This window comes from Loxodonta africana, chromosome 2 (genome assembly GCF_030014295.1).
Source record: "Loxodonta africana isolate mLoxAfr1 chromosome 2, mLoxAfr1.hap2, whole genome shotgun sequence".
Lineage (NCBI taxonomy): Eukaryota > Metazoa > Chordata > Mammalia > Proboscidea > Elephantidae > Loxodonta > Loxodonta africana.
In genome coordinates, this window is record NC_087343.1 from 85,300,599 (window position 1) to 85,313,844 (window position 13,246).

Sequence of the window (13,246 nt, forward strand, 5' to 3'; positions counted from 1 at the left end):
ACTTTTCAGGAATTCTTCGATGTTTATGCTGGGGGCAGTGGGTGCAGGACTCTCCTCTGGGCTGGACTCCTTTGTTCCACTCATGTCTTCCTACATATGGACCTGACATTCTGCTGCTTTTTCCTGCTCTGCTTATTACACCACTGGATTTATCTTTCTCTTGGTGCATACATCCCTAGGTCAAGATTTCCAGGTAAATGGCCGGTACACAATCAAATGCTCTGGGACACCTGTCCACATGGTAAAAATAATAAACTAAAAAGGCATTTAGGACTTAAGGAGATACGTCCTACTGTGTTAAGAGCATTAATTTTTTACTTATTAATTTGGTATTATTGTTTTCATAAGTAAGATTTTTAAGTTCAACATGAGGTTAGAGTAGCAGCTGTCTAGTGAATCATGACATTTAGATTATGACCCTTTGGCTAGATGGATTCAGCAATTGATACAATTGAGAAAAAATTAATACACTTTAACTTAACTCTATTATAATTTTCTATTCATGATATTTTTAATTAGTTTCATTAAAGAACGTAAAGTATAATTCAAAATATTTAAAGAAGATAAATTAGAAATAATTCATTACCTTCTTTATTAATTCTTGTTGTTAGGTGCCATCAAGTCAGTTCTAACTCATAGTGGCTCTGTGTAGGACAGAACGAAGCCCTGCCGCATCCTGTTTGTTCTTCTGGCAGTCCATGGTATATTCAGTATTCCTGGCCAGCATAGTAACTCAAAGGCGTCAATTCTTCTTTGGTCTTCCTTATTCATTGTCCAGGTTTTGCATGCATATGAGGTGATTGAAAATATGATGGCTTGGATTGGGTGCACCTTAGTCCTCAAACTGACATCCTTGCTTTTTGATACTTTAAAGGGGTCTCTTGCAGCAGTTTTGCCCAGTGCAATACATCATTTGATTTCTGGACTGCAGCCTTGATGGGTGTTGATTGTGAATCCAAGTAAAATGAAATCCCTGACACATTTAATCTTTTCTCCGTTTATCATGATGTTTCTTGTGGTCCAGTTGTGAGGATTTTTGTTTTCTTTATGCTGAGGTGTAATCCATACTGAAGGGTGTGGTCTTTGATCTTTATCAGTAAGTGCTTCAAGTCCTCTTCACTTTTAGCAAGCAAAGTTGTGTCATCTGCATATTGCAGGTTAATGAGTCTTTCTCCAATCATGATGTTGCCTTCTTCTTCATGTAGTCCAGCTTCTTGGATTATTTGGTCAGCATACAGATTGAATCAACCTTGCTTGCTGAAAGTGAAGAGGACTTGAAATAATTACTAATGAAGATCAAAGACCACAGCCTTCAGTATGGATTGCACCTCAACATAAAGAAAACAAAAATCCTCATAACTGGACCAATAAGCAACATCATGATAAACAGAGAAAAGATTGAAGTTGTCAAGGATTTCATTTTACTTGGATCCATAATCAACAGTCATGGAAGCAGCAGCCAAGAAATCAAAAGACGCATTGCATTGGGTAAATCTGCTGCAAAGGACTTCTTTAAAGTGTTGAAAAGCAAAGATGTCACCTTGAAGACTAAGGTGCTCCTGACCCAAGCCATGGTATTTTCAATTGCATAATATGCATGTGAAAGTTGAACAATGAATAAGGAAGATCAAAGAAGAATTGACGCCTTTGAACTGTGATGTTGGCGAAGAATATTGAATATACCATGGACTGCCAAAAGAACGAACAAATCTGTCTTAGAAGAAGTACAACCAGAATGCTCCTTAGAGGCAAGGATGGCGAGACTGCGTCTTACATACTTTGGACATGTTGTCAGGAGGGATCAGTCCCTGGAGAAGGACACCATGCTTGGCAGAGTACGGGGTCAGCAGAAAAGAGGAAGACCCTCAACGAGGTGAATTGACACAGTGGCTGCAGCAATGAGCTCAAGCATAACAATGATCGTAAGGATGGCTCAGGCCCAGGCAGTGTTTCGTTCTGTTGTGCATAGGGTCACTATGAGTCGGAACCGACTCGATGGCATCTAACAACAACATACAGATTGAATACGTATGGTGAAAGGACACAATCCTGATGCAACCTTCCTGGACTTTAAACCACTCGGTATCCCTTTGCTCTTTTCAAACGATTGCCTCTTGGTCTGAGCAAAATTAAGCGTTCTGGAATTCTCATTCTTAGCAATTTTGTGCATAATTTGTTATGATCCACACAATTGAATGCCTTTGCATAGTCAATAAAACACAGGTAAACATCCTTCTGGTATTCTTTGCTTTCAGCCAAGATCCATCTGACATCAGCAGTCACATCGCTCGTTCTATGTCCTCTGCAGAATCCGGTTTGGATTTCTGGCAGTTCCCTGTCGATGGTGCTTCTGCAACCATTTTTTAATTTTCTTCATTAAAATTTTACTTGCATGCGATGTTAATAATATTGTTCTACAATTTCCACATTCTGTAGGATCACCATTCTTTGGAATGGGTACAAATATGGGTCTCTTCCAGTAGGTTGGCCAGGTAGCTGACTTCCAAATTTCTTAGCATAGACAAGTGAGCACTTCCAGCTTTGCATCCATTTGTTAAAGTATCTCAATTGGTATTCTGTCAAATCCTGGAGGCTTGGTTTTCTCCAGTACCTTCAGTGCAGCTTGAACTTCTTCTTTCATTACTATCAGATTGTACTCATATACTACCTCCTGAAATATCTGAATGTCAACCAATTCTTTTTGGTACCATGACTGCGTATTTCTCCCAGCTTGTTTCGATGCTTCCTGTGTTGTTCAATATTTTACGCATAGAACCCTTCAGTATTGCAACTTGAGCCTTGAAATTTTTCTTCAGTTCAACCTAAAAAATGTTGAGCTTGTTCTTCTGTTTTGGTTTTCTAACTCCAAGTCTTTGCACATTTCATTACAGCACTTTGCTTTGTCTTCTCAAGCTGCCCTTTGAAATCTGTTCAGCTCTTTTATATGATCATTTCTTCTTTTTGCTTTATTTTGCTTTAGCTACTCTACATTCAAGAGGAAGTTTCAGAATCTCTTCTGACATCCATTTTGGTCTTTTCTTTCTTTTTAATAACCTTTCTTCATGTATGATGTCCTTGAGGTTATCCCGCAACTCGTCTGGTCTTTGGTCATTAATGTTCAATGTGTCAAATCTGTTCTTGAGTTGGTCTGTAAATTCAGGTGGGATATACTCAAGGTTGTAATTTGGTTCTTGTGGATTTGATTTTTCTTCAGCTTCAACTTAAATTTGTGTGTGAGCAACTGATGGCCTGTTCTTTAGTTGGTCGCTGGTCTTGTTCTGACTGATGATATTGAGCTTTTCTATTGTCTCTTTCCACAGATATAGTTGATTTGATTTCTGTTTATTCCATTTGGCGAGGTCCACATGTATAGTCGCCATTTATGTTGGTGAAAAAAGGTATTTGCAATGAAGATGTCTTTGGTTTTGTAAAATTCTGGCGTGTGATCTCCAGCATTGTTTCTATCACCTAGACTGTATTATCCAACTTCTGATCCTTCTTTGCTTCTAACTTTTGCATTCCAATCACCAGTAATTGTCAGTGCGTCTTGATTGCATGTTCAATCAATTTCAGACTGCAGAAATTGTTAAAAACCTTTAATTTCTTCATCTTTGGTGTTAGTGGTTGGTGCATAAATTTGAATAATAGTCCTATTAACTAGTCTTTTACAAAAAAACCAAACCAAAAACGTTGCCGTTGACTCGATTCTGACTCATAGTGACCCTATAGGACAATCTAGAACTGCCCCGTACAATTTCCAAGGAGCACCTGGTAGATTGGAATTGCTGACTTTTTGGTTAGCAGCCATAGCTCTTAACTACTACGCCACCATGTCTTCCTTTAGGTGTATGGGTATTCTGTCACTGACAGCATTATACTTCAGGATAGATCTTGAAATGTTCTTTTTGATGATGAATGCAGTGTTGTTCTTCTTCAATTTATCATTCCCAGCATAGTAGACCATGTGATTGTCTGATTCAGAATGGCCAATAATGCCAGTCCATTTCAGCTCACTGATACCTAGGATATTGATCTTTATACATTCTACTTCATTTTTGATGACTTCCAATTTTCCTAGATTCATACTTAGCACATTCTGTGTTCTGATTATTAATGGATGTTTGCATCTGTTGCTTCTCGTTTTGAGTTGTGCCGCATCAGCAACTGAAGGTCCCAAAAGCTTTACTCCATCCACTTCATTAAGGTCAACTCTACTTTGAGGAGGCAGCTCTTTCCCAGTCATATTTTGAGTGCCTTCCAACCTGAGGGGCTCATCTTCCAGCACTGTATCAGACAATGCTCCACTGCTATCCATAAGGTTTTCACTGGCCAATTTTTTTTAGAAGTAGAACACCAGATCCTTTTTCCTAGTCTGTCTTAGTCTGGAAGCTGTGCTGAAACCTCTCCGCCATGGATGACCCTGCTGGTATTTGAAATACAGCTGGCTTAGCTTCCAGCATCACAGCAACATGCAAGCTTCCACAGTATGACAATCTGACAGAAGAGTGGTAGTTATTAATTCTAAATTACTTTTGGTTACTGATTCTGACTTTAATTCCAAAGTTGAACTGAGTTTAGCCATATCTGTGTCCTTAAGCTGGTTTAGTATTGAATGTTTTGGGCTGCTTTTACCCCCTGCCTTCTCCTTATCACCAACGTGTACTTTATCTTCCCTTTCTATACCACAGATTTAAAAAAAGACACATACAGGTTTATGATCATATAAGTATAGCTTTCTAGGGTGGGTTCGAACTGCCGACTTTCCAAATGGCAGCTGAGCACTTTAACCACTGTGCCACCAGGGCTCCTTAGCTTTCTGTTAGCAATCCCTTTTCCTAATTAAAAATATATAATCTTCCAGATTTTAAAGGAAAGTAGGATACTTTCCTTCTTCCAGTAGGAATTTAGCTACAAAACTAGCATATTCACTAAGGATTTATATAAAATGTTCCTTTGGTGACCAATACTGTTTACATCCTGCTTTCCATAGTTTAGTTTGGGCTACTTATAAAAGTATAAGTCTTTTTCTGAAGCTGTGTATAAATAGGCAAATTTGTGTTCCAGACTGTCTTAACATGATTGAAAATACATATACAAAATCAATTTTGTCACTATTGTCTGCATTAGGTTAAATGTAGAAGTAATTTGGATTAGCCAAACCAATTGATTTGAAATTAATTGTTACTTAAACAGCTAGTAAATACTTAGAGGCCATCTTTCTCTTGGAAAAGAAAGCTTAATTAACACAAATGGAAAACATGAGTTTATCGTGAATATTAATGATAGAGCATACCTAAGAGCCCAGGGTGGCACAAACAGTTAAGTGCTCGGCTACTGACGTAAAGGTTGGCAGTTCGAATTTACCCAGATGCTCCTGGGAAGAAAGTCCTGGCAATCAGCTTCTGAAAAATCAAAGCCATTGAAATCCCTGTGGAACAGTGTGATCCCCATGGGGTCAATATGAGTTGGAATCAGTTCAACAGCAACTGGCTTGAGTTTTTGTTTTTTTTTTTTTAATATATATATATGTAACAAAGGGCCTTAGAATCTTTAGAGTAAGTAAAATGTGCTTCTTTTGCACTTGAGAGATTACAAAATCCCTTTAACATTTTAATTTTTTGTTAAATTTACTCTTCAGTTACTTGTGGCATGATTTTAGATTTAATTTTTTATCCACTTTTTCCATTCAAAATATTTTCTAGTATTAAATGGTATTTTAACTTGCTCTGAATTCAGATGGGAATTTTTATGCTCATAGGAAATTTAGTTTTTTTTTTAATTGACTTTCAGAATCTTAGAAAAGTTACATTTCTTTCTTTTCGTTTCAGGTTACAGTTGGCCAATGGTGGAGGAGATGGAATACATATGTCATGAACTAAGTCAGCCCGTGACATTTCCTGTCAGAGCAGCATTAGTCAGACAGTCTTGTTCTCAGTTACTTTGGCTGTTAAAGAAATCAGACAGGTATGTATTCCTTTAACCATATGATGTGTGCATGTGAGTGTGTGTGAGTGACAGAAAGAGAATGAGGATGAGAACTGTTGATGTAAGGACAATGTGTGAGAGAGAAAGGCATAGAGAGAAAGAAAACGACTGCGTAAGCACAGGCTCCATCACTGGATTGAAGCTCCTTTGTGAACCTTAACTTACTTACAGTCTCTTTCAGCTGTGTTCCTCTCAAAAGTTTTTACACTTCATAGTGGAAACCCTGGTGGCATAGTGGTTAAGTGCTACAGCTGCTAACCAAAGGGTCGGCAGTTCCAATCCGCCAGACGCTCCTTGGAAGCTCTATGGGGCAGTTGTACTCTGTCCTATAGGGTCACTATGAGTCGGAATCGACTCAACAGCACTGGGTTTGGTTTTTGGTTTATGTGCCCAGTAAATGTTTGTCATTTTTTTGTCATTGATATCGTGACACATTCATGAAAAGTTATAAATGGATAAAATAGTTTCCCTTTGAATTCTGTTGTAATTTCAGAAGTCTTTGCACATATAAAGAATGTATTATTTTAATATGTAATGAAAATTAGTTGGACCACATATTAAATATTAAGATATAAAGGTACAGGTATTAAAACAGTTTGGTACCTTCTTTTTAATAGACTAGTCAATAAGGAGCAAGGAATGTCCAGAAATAAATACAAATCTATGATAGAATTTAGTGTAGGAAAAATTGGCATTTCAAATCACTGAAGCCGAAGTTTAACTGGTTTTCAGACAACGGCTATGTAGGGCAAAACAAAACTGGCACTTTCCCTTAGTCCTTCCTCCAAAATAAATAAATAAATATCAAAGACTTGAACATTAAATGCCTAAGAGAAAAACAAAGGATGATTTATATTTAGTAGTTTCTGAATGAGGAAGACCTTCTTTAAAAACCCGTTGCCGTCAAGTCAATTTCGACTCATAGTGACCCTACAGGACAGAGTAGAACTGCCCCATAGAGTTTCCAAGGAGCACCTGGTGGATTTGAACTGCTGACCTTTTTGGCTAGCAGCCATAGCACTTAATCACCATGCCCCCAGGGTTTCCAAGACCTTCCTTAGTAAGGCACAAAACCTAGAAGCTATAAAAGGAAAGTTTGATATATTTAAATACCTAAAAATGGAAAGATTCCGGTAAAAATATCTTCAGTACATATGACAGACAGATATACGTAAAGAATTCTTTAAAACCATTTAGAAAAAGACTCAGTTGAATAATCCAGTACGTTAGAGAAAGCAGGGAAAGCAGACACACATGCATTATTGGTGGGAGTATAAACTGGCCAATAATTCCCTTGGAGGGAAATTGAGCATAGACCTGTGAACTTCACTAGTGAGGACATTTCTTATTGATAAACCCATTGCCCTCAAGTTGATTCCGACTCATAGCGACCCTGTAGGACAGAGTAGAACTGCCCCGTAGAGTTTCCAAGGAGTACCTGTGGATTCAAACTGCCGACCTTTTGGTTAGCAGCCGTGGTACTTAACCACTACACCACCAGGGTTTCCTTCTTACTAACAGAGGTGCACAAAAGCCCAGAGATGTAGGTACAAGGATATTCCTGAAGTGTTGTTTGTAATAGCAAAAGACTTGAAAAAATCTAAATATCAGTAAGAAACTGGTTGGAGAAATTATGGTACATCCATACAATGGAATATTATTTACCTGTTATAAATTCTGTCTTAATATGAAATAATCTCTAAGATATATTGCTAAGTGGAAAAAATCAAGGGGTAGAATGGCGGGTATAGTGTGATTCCATTTGTGTGGGGGGGGGAAAGGATGTAGCAAAACATTTATAGATGAATTAAACTTAGAGGAGTTTGAATCAGTGCCTGCTAGATAGTACCAGACATGTACTAGTTCTAGTCAAGTTCTTAGTTGCAAACAACTGAAACCAGCTCTGGCTAACTTAAGCAGGAAGGATATTTATTGGGAGCATATCGGGTAGTACTCGGAATCAACAGGAATGCAAGAGAACCTGGAAAATGGACAGGAACCAAGGGCAGCCAGGGAGCTGAGGACACAGATGCTCTGTGGTTAGGATGCTGCAGCAGTCATCACTCCCTGGTGAAATTCACAGCTCTGCCACCACCACACCACTGGCAGAATGGCTTCTAATCCATCCCTGTTTGTTGTGTTATTTCCCTTTAGGCTTAAAGTTCTGGGCGGGAGGAGTAGGTTCTCCACTTTAAGACCCCATGCGAACATGCTGACTGCCAGGGGTCTGGGAGAATATGTATTGGGCCTTTTTGGTTCCATTGTACACAGAGGCAAACTCCCCAAAGATAGAAAGGAGGTTCTGATGCCAGGCAGGCAAAAAAGAAAAAAAAAAAAAAAAGGATAAACACCCACTGCAAATACAAAGCTTGAGACAACGAATTATTTGCTTGCATGTGATATATTTTTTTTTAACAACAAGATAAAAGGAACATACCCTTATATAATTTTAAGAGGTGTGTGAATTTCATAACAGAAAAATTAGTGAGGAAACATGAGTTACATTTGTTGTTATATGCTGTCAAATCAATTCTGACCCATAACAATCCCATGGGACAGAGTAGAACTGCCCCATAGGGTTTTCTTCACTGTAATCTTTATGGAAGCAGATCTCCAGGCCTTTCTTCCATGGAGCCACTAGGTGGGTTCAAACTGCCAGCCTTTCAGTTAGCAGTGAAGCACTTAACCATTGTGATACCAGGGCTCTTTAGTTATGTTAAACTCCTTGCTGTCATGTTGTTTCTGACCTGTAGCGACTCTACAGGACAGCGTAGAACTGCCCCATAGAGTTTCCAGGGAGCAGCTGGTGAATTCAGACTGCCAACCATTTGGTTAGCAGCTGAGCTCTTAACCATTACTCCACCAGGGCTCCAGACCTTAGCTACATTAGTTACATTGGGCAGCTACTAATGATTACGATTCAGGGATTTTGAGCCAGTTCCATATATAAAACCAACCAAACCCATTGCTGTCGAGTCAATTCTGACTTATAGCGACACTATAGGACAGAGTAGAACTGCCCCATAGGGTTTTCAAGGAGTCCAACTGCTGACTTTTGGTTAGCAGCCAAACACTTAACCACTTGGCCACCAGGGCGCCAATATTTTGTCTCAAGCTTTGCATATGTATTGTAAAAAAGCTGTTGGCTTGACAACGCAGCTACTTTGAGTGGCTTTGAGCTTTGTTTTTCGTAACAATAGATGATGAAGGAGTTAAAAATGTGTAATAAATTCCTGTGCTAATGATAGTTCTGGTGATAACAGGAGCCTGATGTACTCAAAGGCTTATTTGTTCAGTGTTTTTTTTATTTTATAGTTATACATTTATTTAAAAAATTTTATTATTGAAATTCCTGAAGGGAAAAAGAGTTCTTTTACCTCCTAACCTTTCCTTTCCTGTTGAAACATTTTAAGATGTGTATTTTAAAAACACTGAAAAGCAACTGTTATGTTGTTGCAGAAAAGATTTGACCTAAAAGCAGTTTTATAAAAATAAAGGAGCCCTGATGCACACTTACTCTGATTTTAAACCGTGCGGTATCCCCTTGTTCTTATTCTGCATGAGCACAATTAAGTGTTCTGGAATTCCCATTCTTTGCAGTGTTATCCGTAATTTGTTGTGACCTGCACAGTTGAAAACCTTTGCACAGTTAATAAAACACAGGTAAACATTTTTCTGGTATTCTCTGCTTTCAGCCAGGATGCACCTGACATCAGCAATGATATCCCTGGTTCCACGTCCTCTTCTGAATTTGGCTTGGATTTGTGGCAGTTTCCTGTTGATGTACTGCCACAACCGTTTTTTAATTGTCTTCAGCAAAATTTTATTTGTGTGTGATATTAATGATATTGTTCAATAATTTCTGCATTCTCTTGGACCACCTTTTTTTGGACTGGGCACAGATTTCTTGGCATGGATGAGTTAGCGCTTCCAGTGGTACATCCCTTTGTTGAAACATCTTAATTGGTATCCTGTCAATTCCTGGAGCCTTGTTTTTGCCGATGCCTTCAGTACAGCTTAGACTTCTTCCTTCATTACCATCAGTTCTTGATCACATGCTACCTCCTGAAATGGTTTAACGTCAACCAATTCTTTTTGGTACGGTGATTCTGTGTATTCCCTCCATCTTTTGATGGTTGCTGCATCTAATATTTTCCCCATAGAATCCTTCAGTATTGCAACTCGAGGCTTGAATTTTCTCTTTGTTTCTTTCAACTTGAGAAATGCCGAATATATTCTTCCCTTTTGGTTTTCAAACTCTAGGCCTTTGCACATTTCATTATATTACTTTACTTTGTCTTCTCTGCAGCACTTTGAAATCTCCTGTTCAGCTGTTTCACTTCGTCATTTCTTCCTTTCTCTTTAGCTACTTTGCATTCAAGAGCAACTTTCAGAGTCTCTTCTGACATCCATTTTGGTATTTCCTTTCTTTCCCATCTTTTTGCTTTCTTTGTATATGATGTCCTTGATGTCATACCATAACTCGTCTGGTCTTTAGTCATTAGTGTTTAATGAGCCAAATTTATTCTTGAGATGGTCTCTAAGTTCAGGTGGAATATACTCAAGGCCTTACTTTGGCTCTTATGGACGTGCCTTAATTTTCTTCAACTTCAACTTCAACTTGTATGTGACCAATTGATGGTCTGTTCCACAGTCGGCCCCTGGCCTTGTTCTGAATGATGATATCGAGCTTTTCCATTGTCTCTTTCCACAGATGTAGTCAGTTTGATTCCTGTGTATTCCATCTGGCGAGGTCCATGTGTATAGTCGCAGTTTATGTTGGTGAAAAAAGGTATTTGCAATGAAGAAGTCTTGCAAAATTCTATCATGCCATCGCCGGTGTTTTTTTCTATCACCCAGGCCATATTTTCCAACTACTGATCCTTCTTTGTTTTTAACTTTCGCATTCCAATCACCAGTAATTATCAGTGCATCTTGATTACATGTTTGATCAATTTCAGACTGCAGAAGTTGTAAAAATCTTCAATTTCCTCATTTTTCGCATTAGTGGTTGGTGGGTAAATTTGAGTAATGGTTGTATTAACTGGTCTTCCTTGTAGGTGTATGGATATTATCCTATTACTGACAGTGCTGTACTTCAGGAGAGATCTTGATATGTTCTTTCTGCAGTGAATGTAATACCATTCCACTTTAATTTGTCATTCCTGGCATAATAGACCATATAATTGTCTGATTCAAAATAGCCAATACTAGTCCATTTCGGCTCACTAATTCCTAGGATATCAATATTTCTGAATCCCGTTTAATTTTTGACAACTTCCAATTTTCCTAGATTCATCCTTCATGTGTTCCATGATCCTATTATTAATGGATGTTTACAGCTTTTCCTCTCATTTTGAGTCATGCCATATTAGCAAATGAAGGTCCTGAAAGCTTGACTTTATCCACATCACTATGGTCTACTTTGAAGGGGCAGCTCTCCCCCAGTCATCTTCTGAGTGCCTTCCAACCTGGGGGGCTCATCTTCCAGTTCTATATCAGACAATGTTCTGCTGCTATTCATAAGGTTTTCACTGGCCAATTTTTTTCAGAAGTAGACTGCCAGGTCCTTCTTCCTAGTCTGTCTTAATCTGGAAGCTCAGCTGAAACCTGCCCACCATGGGTGACCCTGCTGGTATTTGAAATGCTGGTGGCATAGCTTCTAGCATGACAGCAACACACAAGCTACCACAGGATGACAAACTGACAGACATGTGGGGTACATTTGTTTTCTAGTCTTTTAATATAGGGCCAACACAGTTTTTTTTGAGTAAAGTTCCACCAATGGGAGCTTCCTCTCTTTTCATTTTTTAGTTTTTAGCTTCCATTTTATTTTCTTTAAAATGAAGTAAGGACTTAAAGCGATTTCCAAAGAAAACAATGCTGAATCCTTCTGGGTTTACGTTTGTCCATTTTTTTTTTTTACAGTTCTCTCGTCTACTTCAAGAGCATTTATCTTCAGCAATTTTTGGCAACTTGTCTTTATTAAGTCTTTTCAAAATAACAAATTTGATTTTTCTAAAAATAATAACTCTATACACTCTTACTACATTGCTTTAAAAACTAAATGATTACATGTTTACAATAGCATTGTAACCTGCCATAAATAAATGTGAAAATTAAGCCAGTAACTAATATAGGGCCAGGCAGGCACACTACACAGAGCGTAACTTATCAGCTAAGAACATTCAGCACACCTTACTTCTCTGTCAGGGTGATGTGAGTTTATTCAGACATCAAAATGGTCAGCTTAGTGGTAGTATAAGTTTGGGAAGTGGCTGCATACTAAATGCCTCTTTAGGACTTTCAAAAGCTTGTTAGTAAATTAAAGATTATGAGAAGTCCAACAATTGTACAGAACAGCTTTTCCTCTCCCGATTAAGAGACACTGGAATATAGTGGTAATGAAATAGTCTTGTTTTAAAGTATGCTTCTAATTAACCCCCGTTGGCTTAAAATTGTTTTTATGTGTGTGTGTGTGCTTCAAGTGAAAGTTTACAAATCACAGTCTCTCATATAAAAACTTACACACACCTTGCTATGTACTCCTAGCTTCTCTCCCGCTGATGAGACGGCACACTCCTCCTCTCTACTCTGTATTTCTCCTGTCCATTTAACCAGCTCCTGTCCCTCTCTGCCTTCTCATCTTGCCTCCAGACAGGAGCTTCCCACATAGTCTCATGTATCTACTTGAGCCAAGAAGGTCACTCCTCACCAGTATCATTTTCTGTCTTATAATCCAGTCCAATCCCTGTCTAAAGAGTTGGCTTCGGGAATGGTTCTAGTCCTGGTCTAATAGATGGTCCAGGGACCATGACCACTGCGGTGCCTCTAGTCTCAGTCAGACCATTAAGTCTGGTCTTTTTTATGAGAATTTGAGGTCTGTACCCCACTTTTCTCCTGCTCCATCAGGGATTCTCTGTTGTGTTCCCTGTCCAGGTAGTCATCAGTGATAGCTGGGCACCATCTAGTTCTGGTCTCAGGCTGATGGAGTCTCTGGTTTATGTGGCCCTTCTGTCTCTTGGGCTCATATTTACCTTATGTCTTTGGTGTTCTTCATTCTCCTTTGCTCCAGGTGGATTGAGACCAGTTGATGCATCTTAGATGGCTGCTTGCTGGCATTGAAGACCCCAGATGCCACTCACCAAAGTGGGATGCAGAACATTTTCTTAATACATTAAAACTATTTTTATCATGTTACTTAAATATATATAAGCGTAAAATTAGGTAGAATTTCTTATTCATATAGGTTTTATGCAGT

General features: G+C 38.6%; 1 protein-coding gene across 9 annotated transcripts in view; it reads left to right on the forward strand.

The window, feature by feature from the left end:
• The window catches only part of FAM151B (family with sequence similarity 151 member B), a 73,635-nt gene that overhangs the window by 33,385 nt on the left and 27,004 nt on the right, over window positions 1-13,246 (forward strand). For 8 of the 9 annotated variants that reach the window (XM_023545586.2, XM_010588246.3, XM_064273600.1 and 5 more), the window contains one exon: window positions 5,829-5,964. In XM_023545586.2, coding sequence (XP_023401354.1) covers window positions 5,829-5,964 — 136 coding nt within the window. Of the gene's footprint in view, window positions 1-5,828; window positions 5,965-13,060; window positions 13,095-13,246 lie in introns of those variants that run through there. The other variant, XM_064273605.1, reaches the window with a different exon arrangement.